Here is a 17307-nt window from a genome sequence, read left to right as displayed (position 1 = left end):
AAGAGGAGCCCCCACTGTTTTTAAATGTCAGGATAAAATCCACTCATTCACTTCAATGACTGCTCTATATATATATATATATCTTTTATTTGTGTGTGTGTTTTTTTTGTGGGGGGGGGGGGGTTTCATTCAGGGACAGACTGACCTGTAAAAACTGTGGTCAAGTGGCAGGAACACACTTAAAGAGGATGTAGTGGAAACTGACAACTGGGTAGTAACAGATCTGATTAAGTCAGTTTCACAGCCAAGTCCCCCACAGTGCATGTGGGAAATGTCACTATTTGAGATAAGTTGTCTTTCTGTTGAATAGGAATAAAGAAGGCAACATGAACCCATACTATACACCAGGGGTCTTCTACATTTTTCAGGCCAAGGACCCCCAAACTGGTGTAGCATGGAGCATGGAGTATATTATAAAATATATAAATAAAAAAGCATTATAAAAACAATGCTGGGGGGGTCGCAAAATTGTTTGTAGATAAAGCAATTAAAAAAAATCTATATATATATCAAAGTTGATTTTTTTTGTATCACAATTTCTTTTTTTTGCTTTGCCAGTCACATTCCCTCCGCTGTACTTCGCGAAGGGTGGCGACACACAGTCAGAGACAGAGTGGAGGAAAGGAGAGGGGTGAACTAAAATACATTTCCATCAGTAGGGGGTCCCTGCACCACGCTACACCTGTTTGGGGGTCCTTGGCCAGAAAAACGTTGAAGACCCCTGCTATACAGGGTGCAGTATTTATTTGACTTTGCCTTCCATTCCTGACCTGCACTAGTTCTTCGGCTGATGTTAATACTGTTTTGACTCTCTGAGCCGGTCATGCTCAGACATTTTGATGAGCCATGATGCTCAATTAAGAAAAGGGCACGAGACATGAAACAGCTGTGTGGAACACTTCATCTGTAAAACTGCAAAGAATCTGGACTGAATGAACACAGGAAACAGACACAAGCTGTCTGTAGACTTCAGATCCTAAAGGGACTTGCATTTGTATAGTTTCTTTCTAGTCTTCCAGTCACAACGCTTTACACTTCCTGTCAGCATTCTCACACACTTATACACTGAGAGCATGGGTGCCATAGAAGGTGCCAAACTGCTCCTCCTTTTATCTAATGCTCATTAAAACACAAGCAATTTGGGGTTCAGTATTTTGCCCAAGGACACTTAGGCACATGGACTTTCTGCAAGGAAATCTTAAAATATCACATTGCATTTACTCATGGAGCTTTTAGTTTTGTTTCATTATGATTCATATGAGCGTCAGACATACATTTGTATATCGGAAAATGCTTTTCATTTACTCTTTAAGTTTAAGTGGAGGAAAATAAGATTTGGCTAAATGGTTTCCTTTATTTCCATCAGTGGAGATATACTTCAGTGATTTTACTTCTCTTTATATATATTCTGCCCAAAAGGTTTCAGGGAGTTTAACATCTGCGTTGTATTTTTTCTAAGCATGTGTGCAATTCATCTTTTCCTCCCAACGCTTTGTGACGAAGTGTGAAAAACGAGTTGCTGCTGGCTTTATTCTAATGCTATTCAAGGCACAGGAGCAGCCGTGGAACAAACACCTTTACACCAAGATCAAAAGCATAACAGTCGCTAGAAGAAATGTCAGCTGTTTGCGGAATGTGATATGTGATCATAAAGTTGTGGGGTGAAAACTAGACCTGGAATTAAATTCCTCTCTGCCCTCAGTTCATGTCAAATTCAAGAGCTAAGATTAGTTTGTAAGAAGTATAAATATATTTTCTCCTTGAAGCTCTGGTTCTGTGAGGTTGGAAGAATAAACAAACAAGTCTAGTGATGGGACATATTTACCCAAGATCCTCCAGCGTATGTGTCGTTCAAACATATAAGACGTCACGTGGCAAGTTGCATGATCACCCGGGGAAAGAAGTGTTTTAGAGGGTTTAGGAGTGGAAATAAATATGTAGGCCTACAATTGGTCTTCCTCAACATCTAATGTAAACTGCAAACATTAGCATGTCCAGTTAACGAGCCTGCTATTCGCTGTCACTTCCGATATTAGTCGTAAATGTAGCAGTGGTAGTACAATAGTTGTGGCACTAGTAGTGAATAGTTTAATGATTGAAGTAGAACAGCAGCAGTAGTCGCAGCAGGCTCGTGACAAAGCCAGATGTAAACATTAATGGCGTAAAGGAGGTTCAAGTGAGCCCCTCGTCACGCTTCCTTCTGCGCTGTGATACGGTAGAAAGAAAATAGTTCCTACATAAAACTGCTGACCACAAGGACTGTGAATTATTTAGAGTAACCGGGTCAGTTTTTCAAATGTCATTCTTTGGTGCTTTCAGCAGCAAAAGCCTAGTTCCATTATATTATAGAGAAGACAGACATCTGTACGGCCGATATCTCCAACACTCGACAACTCACACCAAAACCATCTAGATTAATAAATAGCACTACAGGTAAAAAGAAAAAATATATATTTTGGATTTTGACCTGTCCCTTAAAATGTAAAGTTGAGAAGTAGTAGCAGCAGCTCAATAGGTGGTAGTTGTAGCAGTGATATCAGTAGTCGTAGAAGAAGTTGCAGAGGTAATAGTTAAATAGCAGTAATAGAATACTTGCAGCAGTAGTAATAGTAGAGTAGTATTAGTAGCAGCAGTATTAGACAGAAGTAGTATAAACAACAGTACATTACCTACAGTAGTTGGCTTTATTCATACATGTAGGATTGTTTTGTTTTTCTTTGAAATCCTCCTCCAGCTCCGTCAGCTCCGTCAGCTCACAGATGAACTCCCTCTGCTGACACTTTCTGACTCTCTGAAGCTGAACAAACTGAATGTTTCTGAATGTATTTTTCATACCGCGTATCAAATCAAAAGCTTTGTACCTCTGCATGAAAATACTGAGAGCAGAGGAGGTACAAATCTGCTCTCAGCGCCAACATATGTCATGCAAATACTGCAATTATATTTTTGAAGTTATATTCATCACTATTACAAAATCTGTGATAACATATACCCTCAGTTGGAAAAAAACTAAGTACATTTACTCAATCACTGTATTCAATTACAACTTTGAGGAGCTTTAGACACATATTTCTAACAGTTTAGATTAAATATGCAACATAAAAAATAAAATCAGCTCCACCTCAACCAACATGAACATATAATCATAATACTTTCAATAATATGTAACGTAATGTAACTGCTTCCCCTTTTGATAAGTATATGTTGTGTGGTAATACTTACACATGTACTTGTACTCAAGTAAATTAAGAAACAAATTGCAGGTGCTGCACAGTAGTATTGTAAAACGTTATAATACAGCCCGTGATATACAGTGTCATGTTGTTGTAGGTAACAATAAAATACTTATACTTAATATTTTAGAAGAAATATTCTTGTAAATACCTATAAGGCACAGTACTGGAAGGACTAGTAATGTTTTTGCAATGATGTAGTTTTGGTTTTAGGATCCAAATTGATCAATTTCATGTAACATGTCGATAAATTAGTTTTCCCTCTGATTTGGTGTTTGAATGTAGTACCTTTACTTAATTTAGTAGTTTGTGAGATTACTAACATATCTGAATACCAGTAGTAGAAAATAACTATGTACATTTACTGAAGCATTTTACTGGAGTATTTCAATTCTAGGTAGCTTTACACTTCTACTTCACTACATAGAGGTACATATTGTACTTTGTAGATTCAGTTTACTATAATATTATAAACAAATACATTATGATGTAGCATTACCCAGTAGTATATAAATAATAAAAATATGCTCGATCTTTACCAGATGCAACATTAAAGTGATAAACACATTGATGCATCTCTAATTGAAATCCAATAATATAATATATATTCTTCTGAAATGGGCCACGCTGCATGATGAGAACATTGGTCGTAATATTTTCATGATAACACGTTCGTACTTTTATAAAAGTGGTTATGTTTATTAGATTAGGATTTAGATTTAGGTTACATGTAACTGCAGATTCTACATCATTTCAATGCATTTCAATGTGAGCTGCGTTACATTGAAATCAGATCAAGTTAAACCTAGAGGTCTAAAACCTAATGTTTCATCCAGATTCATCCAACAGACTCAAGACTCTGTATGTTTAACATTACAGAGGTTTACATTACATATTGTATTCAACAACAACAACATATTCCTCTGAAATCATGTTATTGTCTGGTCAAACAGCTGCTTCACCCTCCTGCTGTGACTGTTCACACACAAAGCGAGCAGCAAAGCTCCTGTAAGAAGATTTGTGCGGATGGATTTAAGCAGTTGTCTTCTGATTCGTCTGCTCTGCTGATTTATTCCTTCAGTAGCGGGATCAGAACACAGCAGGGAAACTGATCTACATAATGCTACAGCAGCCTGGCCGTTTCAGTCCAGTACATGTAAAAGAAAATTGAAAGGAGGGGCTGGATGAAGCGGATAAAGCAGGATCTGGTTACTTTGCGCAGCTTGGCTTTGGGTTTGGAGAGCGGAGCGCACCGCCGGCTCAGTGCAGAGAGTGAACGCGTCAGATAAGCGTCCTCACGCGGGAAAACAACTCTCACAGACTTCACCTGTAGCGCTCCTATATATCCCAGGCCTGCTGAATACAGCTCATAAATGAAAACTACCCCGGTGGGAGCCGTTCTCTGCCGGACAAGGAGCCCGTCAGTCTGCGGCGCACGGCTGAACACTGTCGATCATGTCGGACATCTCCACTGATTTTGACAACGACACGCTGTCGACGGCTTCTGTCGCAGACTACAACTTCCCAGCGCTAATATTCGGAATTTTGCTTATAGTGATCATCACTGGTGGAAACGTGCTCGTGTGCCTCAGCGTGTACCTGGAGAAGGCTTTAAAAACCACAACAAACTACTTCATAGTCAGTTTGGCGTTTTCAGACTTGCTGCTGGCGGTGCTGGTTCTGCCGCTCTTCGTTTACGCAGAGGTAAGCCCCGACCTGCAGGAGCCCAGGTAGATTATTGAACGAGGCTATGGATGTGTGCTGTTGATATGTGTGCAGTGAGTGTCAGTGTGTGCAGTGAGTGTCAGTGTGGATCAGCTGTGACTGGAAGCTTTAGACAGTAGGAAAGAATTTGGAACTAAATACTGAAGTTCATTCCTGCTCATCTTGCATTACACAGCAACAAAATAAAGTAAATATAATCAAAAATAACATCACAAAATAAAAAATACTAGTTCAGCTGCAGTTTGTCAACCAAGAGCAGCACCTGAGAGTTCTGCAGAATGTCGCTGGAAGACATAAAATGACTATAAAGACACGCAAAAAGAAAACAAAAGAAGCTAAACTGCCAAAGAAACATGCTAAATGAAAACAAAAATATGCAAAACTAAAGACACAGAAAACCACAACAAACGAAAAAGAGACAGCTCACAAAACGCGTAAAATGACAACAACGTATGGTCAAAACCAATACAAAGATCATAGCTGATTTCATGGCTAGTTACACTTGCACACACGTTACACTGCTCAGAGCAGTTTTTAGTTCGTAAAAAATATGAATAGGAGTCTAATAATTATCACAATTCTCAAGTAGAGGCACATATTTGAGATATTCAGGTTTAAACTATAAAAAGGATCAAGGCTTGAACTAATCTGATCCAGGAAGGTCGCCCATTAAACCCACCAGAGCCAGTGGCACAAAATAGAAGAAAGACCATCGAGTACAGAGTCCTGCTGCCTCACTCACTTATTTAATGAGAGTTAATGAAGGAAAGGGCAGACACTGGGGATTCATGCTGGTTATTAAGAAAGGCATGATCCATGAATTACAATATTTTGAGTCATCTAGCCCTAGTAAAGTATTAAAACCTGTCTGTCTAAATATCTGTGTGGCTCAGAGCTGCCCTGCTTTGGCTTCCCCCTTAAGTCCTCTTTAATTAGCTGTATTTGTGATCTTGTTACCTGCGGCAGCAGCTGCAGCCAGTTAATCTGCAGATTGTCACACCGGTGGTTCGTAGGCATGCTTGGATTAGAGAAGTCAGTCTAAAAGTTAAAACCTTGAATGTTCACCTTAACAGAAGTCAGGATAGGCGAAAGTGTTTTACCAGAGGAATGTTTGTCTCAACACTGGTGGTGCAAGTGGATTAAACACATTTACTCTCAGATTTAGGGCAGCTAATCAATGGGTGTTTGTGTGTTTCTTTTGTTTCTGTGTGTGTGTGTGTGTGTGTGTAGTTCCAGGGTGGAGTTTGGTCCTTGAACATGCTGATATGTGACGGCCTGATGACCATGGATGTGATGCTGTGCACCGCATCCATATTCAACCTCTGTGCCATCAGCGTGGACAGGTATGTGTGCATTTGTCCGGACAAGGTTTAGATGAAGATATGAATCATCTCTCTGTTGTTACACGAGAGGGAGCTTCTATTTGTTTTTAACTGTGAGAAACAATGGAGGAAGGGAAGAAGGAATCCAGGTTAATCAGTTCAAATTTGAAAACAAGACTCAAATTTCATCAATAAATAAATCCGACCCCAGATACCGTGTTTAAGTATTCTTACTGTCGACTACACTTTCAAATCCTACTTGGCTCTAATGCGTGTCATTGTCCTGCACCGAATTTCAGCTGAGCTTTAATTAAGGTGTGAGCGGTCCGTTAGTTCAAAGTCAAGGTTGCCAAAACGATCGAGGTGTGAAGGGATGGAGTTGATTCTTTCACCTATTTCTTTTTATAAACAACTAAAGTGCTGCCTTTTCCCTGAATTTGTTTTAGGGAAACAAACATCTTGTTCACAAACTGTTACAAAGTAAAAGAATACACTGCTCCAAATTACAAAAGCTGAGTATGACATGCAGGGCAAATGCTGACTAGTTGACACTTTACAATCGCTCAAACCGACCAGGGGGTGAAGATTTAAGCAAATTCAACATGTGATTTGTTTCTTACACAATTCTACTCTTTTGTTTTGGTTTCACTTCTAGCAGACAAACACATTCAGGACTATCTGGAGAACACAGTGGAGCATTTAGCAGCTAAAGTGAGAGACAGTGGAGCTGCATTGTATTGTTCAGGTTGACAGATACATGACTCCAAATGTTGCTCCATGTCTGCTGGGTGCGTAGGCAGCTACTTGCACACATTTGCCATATCAACCTATAAGGTGATAATATGTCAATGTTGTGTTTATCGTTACGATGCCTCTTTGCTAAAAATAAGCTAATGAAGTTTTTTCTAAACTTTGTCTAAATAATACACAGTGTAAAAATGGCACAATTTAGATTTGAACTCATAAATGTCTGAATAACGAATGAGTAAACGAGATGATCAATCTGAGGAGATGTTTGATGCTCCGTGCTACTGACGGTTGGCAGTTTGATATGCAGCAGAACAAAAAGTACTACAAATTAAGCATATCTTGAATGACTAAATCATAACACTTTAAATTGCACATTAGAAATCCCAGGAATCCTGTAAAATACTTTAATGAAATATTAAAGCATTGAAGTGATTTATAGATACTCATATCTCATATCTTATAAATACATAGAATTTAAAGAATGAGAAATAAATAATTATTAGGTATTCATTTAGTCTATTTGACATGTTCTTTAAAGTTTAAACCCTTCTTTCTTGTTTGCAGGTTCATTGCCGTGTCCATCCCACTAAACTACAACCGTAAACGTGTGGACCATCGTCAGATCATCCTGCTGTCGGCCACCTGGCTGCTGGCTCTGGCCGTGGCCTCACCTGTCATCTTTGGCATCAACAACGTGCCTGACCGCGACACCAGCGAGTGCAAACTGGAGGACAACAACTATGTGATCTATTCCTCAGTCTGCTCCTTCTTCATCCCCTGCCCCATCATGGTTTTGCTCTACTTCGGGGTTTTCCGCGGGCTGCGACACTGGGAGGTGACTCGTAAGGTCAAACTACGCAGCAGCATCGAGGCCTGCAGGAAGCTGCAGCACGCGGCCGTCTCCACCGCCCTCCCCTCGCTCACAGGCACCATCCCCGGGCCTCTGCCCATGCCTCTGCCCAGGATCATCGAGAGAGACTTGGCTCAGTCACGGCTAGACGATATGGGCGACTACATGCAGCAGGAGATTCCTTATCCCCGGCAGTACAGAGAGAACTCGGTGCCAACACTCTCGTTCAGCCAGCTGCACAGGAAGAAGAGAGCCAAGATCAACAGCAGGGAGAGGAAAGCTATGAAGGTGCTGCCTGTCGTAGTAGGTGAGTGTTCATGTTCTGCCACTCCTCCAATCAGAGGCTTTGATAACTTCATCTAAATACAGTAAAAACCTTCATTGTGCTGCTTGCGACAGGTGTAGTTCAAGCTGTGGTACAGGGGACGCTTTCACTAAAGCAATTTGTGAGCACAGCTTCTACAGTCAAGCTGGAATAATGCTTCCAGATCATCACTTGTGGCCGTACTCTGATGAAATGTTGGTTGTTGTCAGGATTGTTGCTCTCGAATTGGAGGTACATTTGTGAGCTCTTCGAGGTCGTCGCAGTCTCATGTACGGGTCATCATATGGTATAATATTTGTGATTAATGAAACGTGTCAAAATGATCTCATGCTCCAAATTGCACAGGCCAGAGTGAGAAAGTATTACAGATCCAGATGACGTCGACCAGCTGGTTATGAGAGTTAAAAGTCTCACATCCCGTCTGGATCGATCAGTGAAGAGGTTCGTCTGAGCCAAGTCAGAGAAAATATGTTACGGTAGCTTATTTTCTTCTGGTTTCTCATTGTTGGGCAGGTGTCAGTTAAAACAGTAATTAAGTTTAGCACCACAAAAGGTATAATATGTACATTTCCGTACTAAAACAACTAGATCTATGTTATAAAGTATATTTTGTTGAGTTCTCACATTATCACAAATGTTTCCAAAAATGTTCAAACAGAGAGAACAATCTGTTTCCTGTATGACGACTCTTTGTGCATGCGTCAGGAAAGGAATTGTTTTCACTTTTGAGTTCATCCTCAATCTCATTTAGTTAAAAACAATCGTGAGAAAATGGTATCATGAAGGCAGCATCGTGAAGTGTATCGAATCGTGAGTAAATCGTTTCATCCCTAACGGAAATCTATTAAGAGCCGTCAACAAGCATCCAATCAAAGAAAGAAAACATTTATTCAATCAGAACGGTTTGCTTAATGTCTGAGCGTGGTTATAGTCGGATGTCAGGCAGTGTGAGCGCCACCTTCGGGGTTCATTACTTACATGAAAACATTTCTGAGAGCCAAACAAACCAGCGAGCTCTTTCTTTTGGTTTCTCTTTAATATTTGTCACAAAATTGAACCATTCGGCAGACGACTCTCGGAAGGAAGACCTTATTGGTGTTTGTTTACTCAAGGAAGATGTTATAAAAAGTTTTGCTTTTCAAGAGAAAAATGTGTTTTCTGTGCTGTCAAGGGGCATCGTGCCTTTCATTATGGCCACTTGTGTATTTCAGTTATCTGTTTATTCACTGAAGCAGGAAATGGAAGTGAAATTGCTTGTGACAGTAGGTGATATGTTTTAGTGCTGAACAGTTCAATATGGTAATTACGACCCTGTTTAAAATTGGAACTGCAGCAGCTGTGTGTGGCGCTTGTTAATCAAATGATACCAGAAGATAAATTATAAACAGAATTCTCATATTTTCAATCCCAACAGCATCTCTCTCATTTCTTTAACATGTTGACCGATCCTAAGATGTTAACCTGCTGCCCGTTTTGAAAGATAAAATGGACTTTGGATTCTAGGGGTTGATCAAAACACTGGATTTGCTTTTGCTTGTCAACAGTTCAATTCATTTTCATTCATTTTTGTTTTGCAGCTCAGGTACTGGAAGTTCACGCATGTTCACTGTGAGTGTCTGGATAAAACCGTCACCTCTGACTTGCCGTCTCTTAACAAGAAGCAGCCATTATAGCTTAAAGCCCTCAATCCAATTATTGTGCAACACGTGATGTGAGACTCACACCGTGTCTCCTGAACACAAACAGGCTGACATCTGTTCTGGTTCCTTCTCTGTTTGGACCAATGACCCCACCAGAGATTACTCCGTTTTATTCTGTAACTACTATCCAATACATATGAAATATTGTGCAGTTCACTTAACGCGCCATCAGTATTCGGCAGAGGTAAACAACACAAGCATTAATAACTGCCGATATCTGACGACATTTCAACCTTTCATTTTTGTTTTATCCCCTTATTAAAACTCTGTACCCTCTTTATCACTTGCCTATTACGATTAGGGGTGGGGCGGGGGAGTCCATACAGCATAGTATCACAATAATTTGCGTGCCAATATTGTATCGATAACCAGACGTCAAGTATATCAATCTTTTATCATATAAACTATTAATATTGCAAATACAAATTAAACTTTTGGGTAACGTGTGCTTTTTCAGTCCACTAGATGGCGCTGAGTATTTTTCTGGTGAGGTCATGGGTAAAGACAGCGGGATAGGAAGGAAGCTGGTCAAAACAAAGATGGAGTCAGACTGCATAACATGTAGTTAAATGCAAAATATCGCAATATGTGTTTTCGCATATTACAAAATGTTAAAAGTCTTAATAAGATCGTATCGTGACTTAAGTATCGTGTAAATATCATTCTGTGGGGCCTCTGGTGATTCCCACACCTACAGTAAATATAATATGTATTTAAAGATAAGTATTTAAAAATAGTAAATGCTTCTCTCTCATCAGAAAGTCCTAACTCTATGAGTACACAAACAGGTTCCAAGATGAATACAAGACTGGTGTAAACTGCATGGACTCTGATTGGCTTAAGACTAGTTGTGATGTCATAAACCCCGCAGGTACGTCTAGGTGTCAAACTGAGATGTAAGGTGAGCACAGAGAAACTTCCCCCCCTTCAGCAGATGACTGTGAAAACAACCAACATCATCCTGCACAGTGAAGCTCCAACATCACAGCAAAGCAACAATAAACAAAACACTGCTTTCATTAAATTGGTCTTTAAAAGGAAGTCTTTGTTTACACAGTTTTATATTTTTTAAATAATCTCATGTGAGAGTTCTAACCCTATTTGACCCCTAAAATGAAATACTCACGCATTTATCCAAAGGAAGTTGGCGTGACTCATAAAAAACTATGAAAAGAGTGTGTATAGAAAACATTAGACCCCAAGGCAGGACATTTAATAAACTAGATGAAGTTGGCACTGCGTTACAAGCATACTCTAAGGTACTTTCCAACACTCTCTGGGAGACTAACTAGTTAATCTGCAATATATATAATAATAATAATAATAATAATAATAATAATAATAATAATAATAATAATAATAATAATAATAATAATAATAATAATAATAATAATAATAATAATAATAATAATAATAATAATAATCTTTATTTGTATAGCACCTTTCATACAATAATTGCAGCCCAAAGTGCATACATAACAATTAGTACAATATTAGACAGAATAAGAGCATTTACAGTACAATAATCACAGAGTTGATGTAAATGAGTCTGAAGTACCATTATAGAAATAGCAGAATTAAAATAATATAAAATAACATTGGAAATCATGCCTAGTTTCCGTATCTGTGCCGTACTTAACGACCCTCCTGCTGGGAAATCACATTCATCACACCATCCTTGTAAATGTTTTAAACTATCAGCCATATTTTGAAAGCATGAGATCAACAATGGGCCCCTGTGGCCCTTCAACTGGTTTACTCCCTTTGCTACACATTGTTGGTAGTCTTCTTCATAAACAAACCCCAGTCTGTTATGTTTTATTAAATCTATCGGTTAAAGCCAGTTTATCTCCAATAATATTCTTATATATAGCAGATTAACTAGTTATATTACTTAGTATATATATATATATATATATATATATCTGTGATAAGATGTAGGCCAGTAATATCTGCCATGCTTATTTATCAGCAGGGCTCCAGTAGCTAATAGCACACTGAACGACCTCAGACGTCAGCTGTTTGGTTCTTTTATGTGATTTTTTTATGCTGTTTGTTTGAACTTTTGTTGCTGTTATGTTTTAGGCATGTTGCTCATTTATGTGAAACTTTTTAATGCCGCTGTCTTTGCCTTATAAAAGATATTCCAAGGCTCAATGAGAGTATTCCTGGTAAAATAAAGGTTAACATTTTTTAAATTCAATTAAAATTGTCAGGTAAAAATCAAGTGTGCCGTTAATTAGATCTCCTGTCTTGTTTTTGTGCCTAAAATACTATGACAGAACTACACACACAGAACCGATCACTGACACGGATCCTCCATCTAACATAGTTTTATACGAGCTGGCCTGAATGCATCTTATGAATAAGACTTGAAGCATGATATCCTACTGACAGTACAGCTGTGGCATATTATGCAAAGTCCTCCAATCTCCTGTAACGAGACATAAATCACATCCATCAACCTCTCAACACAAAGCTAATAAATAGCTCGGATCCGTTTTATCACCAACATGTGCTGACACCCGAGACAAATGGCTTCAGTTTGATTCAGTGACACGGTTATTCATAGTCCTCGCTGATCAAGGAAACTAAGCTCATTAAGGGCGGGCTATCATTTGCATCTCGACTGCTTGAGCAGAGGGCTCACCGGTGTTTGCTCGAGAGTCAGACCTCCGGTTTTAGTTTGAGGAGGGGCTGTTAATCATGTCTTCACACTCAGGACTCTAAAGTGGACAGTAAGAGCAAAATGACCTTCAAATCTCTCTGTCCCCGTGTGGTCAGAGGGCCGTTCCTCAAGGTTTCAGTCCGTGTTGATTTAGAATTTGTAAATGAATAGAAACAATGCAATTGTGTTTAGAGTTCAGCCATCTGGAGTCTTGTTGTGGATATAGAATTGTGTATGCAATGGAAAAAAACATTAATGCAGCATTTGTTCCGGGAGTGTCACCACAGACAGTTTGCTCTACTGCAAATACCGGTATATAAATATTGCAATACTTTCATCAGTGGAACTTAGACTCAATCACCATTGTGTTGTCTCATTCGGCGATAGATAGTAACTTTGATACATAAAACTTTTCTGCCTTTGTATCTTTATCCTTCCTTCACAATCCTCTTGTGAGAGAGAAGAGGAAAAAAGTGTCACGAAATCCAAAGTTCATCAAATACCCCACAGCAGTAATGTGTCAAATTGAAATTATGAGACAGCAGGGTCATTACATTTCTACTTCGTCTCTAATGAAGTCAGCGTAGTCGTGAATCATTTAGTCATGCTGTCAGTTCCCAATGAAACGCATCGTCTTCATCTGACACCTTTCCCGTGGAAGCTGGATGTTCGGGCGGGACAAAACACAAAAAACGAGAAATTAATGAGATCAGTTACGAGGAGACGGGGACTGATCTTTGAGAAGAGACGGGTGAAGGGATGGGGTTATTAAAATGTAAAGTTATATTTTCTGCCTGCAATTACAGCATGAGGTCGTCTATAAAAGTTATATTCTCACGTTCAGCCTGACACTTATGTTCGATAGGATGGTATATTAAATCATTGAGAAAGAGTCGAAACAGAGCTTTGCAGCTGTAGTGGTAGTTTTGGAAACGTGGACATTTGAGTTTGTACTTTGTAATGAAAGCTTGTTGAACTCTGTACTTTGTTAAGTTTGAACATTTATGTTTCTGCCTCTAAACATTTTGCAAAATTGTACATTCAATTTCATGTTTGCAAGCTTTCACCTACAGTCCATCTTGTTCACTTGTGTGTTCGGGTCGTTCAACCTTTAAAACTGCAATCTGGTTTCTCACTGAAGCAGCTCTAAAGTATATTAGTCAGAAGTGTCCTGCCCTCTCGCCCGGGTGAATCCTGCATTTTCTTTACACAGTTCTGTGTACAAAACCTCCTCATGTAGTAAATTGGTGTGGAGTGTGTGAGATGTTCGCATCGCATGACTTGTAAAATAAAGCTTGCAGGCATGAAACTAAAAGCACAAAGTTATAAAACACAGTTTCCAGGCAGAAACTCACATCTTCAGACATACATATATTTGTGTTGTGACACAGCAGCACAGCTGTCCACAGAGTTTTAAGTGCAGTCGTGTGTTTTCATCTTTGATTGATAAGCGACGTGTTTCTACACCGGAACTGATCATCACGTTGATTAAACTGACTTTGCAGTTTAAGTACTTCTACTTTGAGTATTTTCACTACAAATATTGTACTTTTTACTGCCTTTCGTTTATTGGATAACTTTAGTTACTTTTCAGATTAATAAAACAAAGTGTCAATCATGCCTATGATTTGTCATTATACAATAAGATACCCAGCGGTAAATAAAATAGTTAATATTAGCTCCATATTTAGCAGCTGCAACATCAAAGTGATGAACACATTTATGCATCAATGATTATAATCCAATAATATAATATAAATCATTCTGAAATGGGATTTTATGCATCACGAGTACTTTTACTTTTGCTACTTGAAATATATTTTGATGCTAATACTTTTGTACTTTTACTTGAGTAAATGTTTTGAATGCAGGGCTTTAACTTGAGAGTATTTCTAAACTTTAGGATGGCTACTTATACTCAAGTACGTAAGATCTGAGGACTTCTTCACCCCCGACAGAAGGTTTGGTGTGATACACAACCGCAGCACTCACAGTTCAACACAGAAAGTTTTGATTACAATAATCTATTGAAACAGAAACTTCCATATTCATTTGCCTTTTGATAAAACATGTTAATGTTTAACCAATTCTGTTTTTCTTATAGATTTGGGTTCAAAATGCACCAACTCAATGAAATAATTTTATTTTTGTTGTTTGACAATCCTTCTCTACAAACAACTTAAAAAACTTGGCCACAAAGCCCAAAGAAGAAACAGGATTGTTCTCCTTGACAAGAAGACTGCTGTGCCAACATTTAAATTGCTTTGAGCCCTCTGACAGTACACATTGTTGATTTATGTAATTTTACTGATCCTGCCAGCAAAAACAAGAATGATGATATAAAGAAGGCTTAATTAGTTAGAGAATATCAACCCCCGAATGCACATTGTCACGGTTTTTGTGAAATATGGCGTCGCATTATTTAGCTTCACGCCTGGCTCTCGGAGGATGAATGTAAGCACGACACAAGAAGCTGCATACAGAAGTGAATCTGTCACTTTCTGTTCAAAAAGTCTGGCTCTTATTATTTAAAATGAAACCTTGATGACTAACTGTAATCTTCATATTTTCATGCAGGTTGCTTCCTGTTCTGCTGGACTCCATTCTTCGTGGTGCACACGACGCGAGCCATCTGTCTGACCTGCGACATCCCTCCCGGTCTCATGAGCACCGTCACCTGGCTGGGCTACGTCAACAGCGCTCTCAACCCCATCATCTACACCATCTTTAACACAGAGTTCAAGAAATTCTTCAAGAAATGTTTCCGCAGCTGCTGCTGACGCCAGACTTCCCTCCACAGACGCTAAAGGAAGGAACTGGGAGGTCATGAAAGATTGGAAAGTCCGAGTCTTCCAGTTTGGCCAGTCAATTTCTAGGCTGCCAGCTCGATGTGGATGGTTGATCGTGTCTGGCCAACAGGAAACATATGCTTTAACACTGTTACTGGTGATATATATTACATTTCTGGGTCCATTTTATCATTTGGGGATTTACTTTGTTGATCCTCTGGGATTACTGCCCAATCTAAATGATGATGTTGGGGCGCAAAGCTGCAGAAAACATTTATGCAGACACAGAAACTCTCCTGCCTGCGGGGAGCTTTCACCACTTCCAGTCTGTCTGTACAGCTTTACTGTACATCAGCCTTGGTTGAGGTTATGGTCTGCAGGTCCAGTGAACAATGTGCGATCTGTACTGAGTGTGGTCTGCCTGAAAGGATCGACTCAGGGCGACAGATACGCTTCAACAGACCAGAATATCAAACAGCTGAAAGCAGCTACATGACAAAAGAAAATCCTTTAATATCAGCCATTGATTCTTACTTTATTATAGCCTATACCCTTAAGCTGCCTTCACATGATCAGCGGTAGAACAGCTGTGCTGGTTGTGCCGTCGTCTTCCTTCGGAGGAGGAGCGGTGTTGCCCGACGAAGCGGAAGCGCTACCTTTGCTCAAAGTTCAAATCATTTCAACTTTGCTGCTGACCATTCAAAGCTCAACCAATGAGATGACAGCTGTATGAAGCGGCACGGGCAAGCAGGGGAGGTAACCATAGAAACTAACTACCGAGCGTACCCCTTCATGTGAAGGCAGCTTTAAAGAAATGTTTGTTTCATCCAACTCTTGGCAAGAACATGAAGTTCTTCTGGGAAACCGCCCAAAATGTCCAATCGATCAACGAGTAGAAGGCGAAGAGGCCGGCCGGAGGAAAGTGTCTCATCAACAGACTGTTGTCTACATTACAGGTCACACCAGTCATCTGAAGCGTGATCCAGAAGTATGGAGGATAAGGTGCAGCTTTTCCTTTAGAGATCAGTGACTTCTTCTGTGTTTAATCAGTGAATTGGTCGATAATGCGGAACATGGCACATTGGAACCAGCTCACCATGAATGTTTAAGTCGTTTTAACATTGTGCACTGGTAAAAATCATTCATACAATATTAAGTAGCCAATATTGCCTTAACATTCAAAGAATGTTCTTTCAGTATGTCGTGATAAAAGTGAAACTCTCAACATACTAAGGATTTCATGAATATATCTGCTGTTCAGTTTCATATATAACTTTTTCAGTATAATTCACACATAATGTCAAAACCTTGAGTGGACACTCATCAACACCCTTCAACACAGAGGCGGAGGAGTCGTCTCTCCGTTGCTTTCTCTGCTTTTCTACCTGCGTAATATGACTCATTCTAGTGCTTGGAGAAGATGACACATTTAAGTTGTAAAAGTTAGAATAAATAGCACAAAGGAGGAGGTGAACATCTTGTGCTCCTCTGATAAGTGTTTAAGGAGCATGTTCTTTCCACGCTTAGGAAGAACAGTTGATCTTCTCACTCATTATTTTACTATGGCAATTTATTCCTGTCACCATGACAAAAAAATATAAATACAAAAACATTGAATCGTTTTTATCAATCAAATCTTTTCTTGTTATATGTTTTTATAACTGTGAAGAGGATTTCCTTAAATAAGAAACTTGAATTGTTCTAATGAAAAAGGTGATCAAATGTTGTTGTAATGGCGGCAGTAATACATTGCAGTATGTTAACACTCATTCCCAGCTTCAAATAATCTCATTTCCTTCCAAAACTTTCATTTCTGCCACAAGTAATACTTAATGTGATACCTACTGATCAATAAGATTATTGTACATCTATAAAATCGGCAACACTGTAGACGTAATTAATTATTTATTTTTTACTGAGTGATGATGAAAAATGTCTTTAAAAA

At 39.1% G+C, this 17307-nt stretch overlaps 1 protein-coding gene across 2 annotated transcripts; it reads left to right on the top strand.

Moving 5' to 3' along the window:
- The first annotated feature begins 4472 nt into the window (after positions 1-4472).
- On the top strand, positions 4473-15353 carry drd4b (dopamine receptor D4b). Of its 2 annotated transcripts, none has more exons than XM_029461798.1 (4): positions 4473-4937; positions 6189-6301; positions 7595-8187; positions 15151-15353. In XM_029461798.1, the coding sequence occupies exons 1-4, from the start codon at positions 4689-4691 to the stop codon at positions 15351-15353; spliced, it is 1158 nt and encodes a 385-aa protein (XP_029317658.1). In that variant the 5' UTR covers positions 4473-4688. The 2 variants fall into 2 exon arrangements, with proteins under 2 accessions (XP_029317658.1, XP_029317668.1); XM_029461808.1 differs by lacking the exon at positions 15151-15353 and adding an exon at positions 9783-9890.
- The last annotated feature ends 1954 nt before the right edge of the window (positions 15354-17307 follow it).

The sequence above is a fragment of the Cottoperca gobio genome, chromosome 3 (genome assembly GCF_900634415.1).
Source record: "Cottoperca gobio chromosome 3, fCotGob3.1, whole genome shotgun sequence".
Classification (NCBI taxonomy): domain Eukaryota; kingdom Metazoa; phylum Chordata; class Actinopteri; order Perciformes; family Bovichtidae; genus Cottoperca; species Cottoperca gobio.
This window is presented reverse-complemented; position numbering and strand designations above follow the sequence as displayed.

Bases quoted from the DNA above. Each gene is read 5' to 3' on its own strand.
- drd4b (XM_029461798.1), top strand. From the start codon at position 4,689: ATGTCGGACATCTCCACTGATTTTGACAACGACACGCTGTCGACGGCT. The intron at 4,938-6,188 runs GTAAGCCCCGAC...GTGTGTGTGTAG, and splicing joins CGCTCTTCGTTTACGCAGAG to TTCCAGGGTGGAGTTTGGTC. The intron at 8,188-15,150 runs GTGAGTGTTCAT...ATTTTCATGCAG, and splicing joins GGTGCTGCCTGTCGTAGTAG to GTTGCTTCCTGTTCTGCTGG.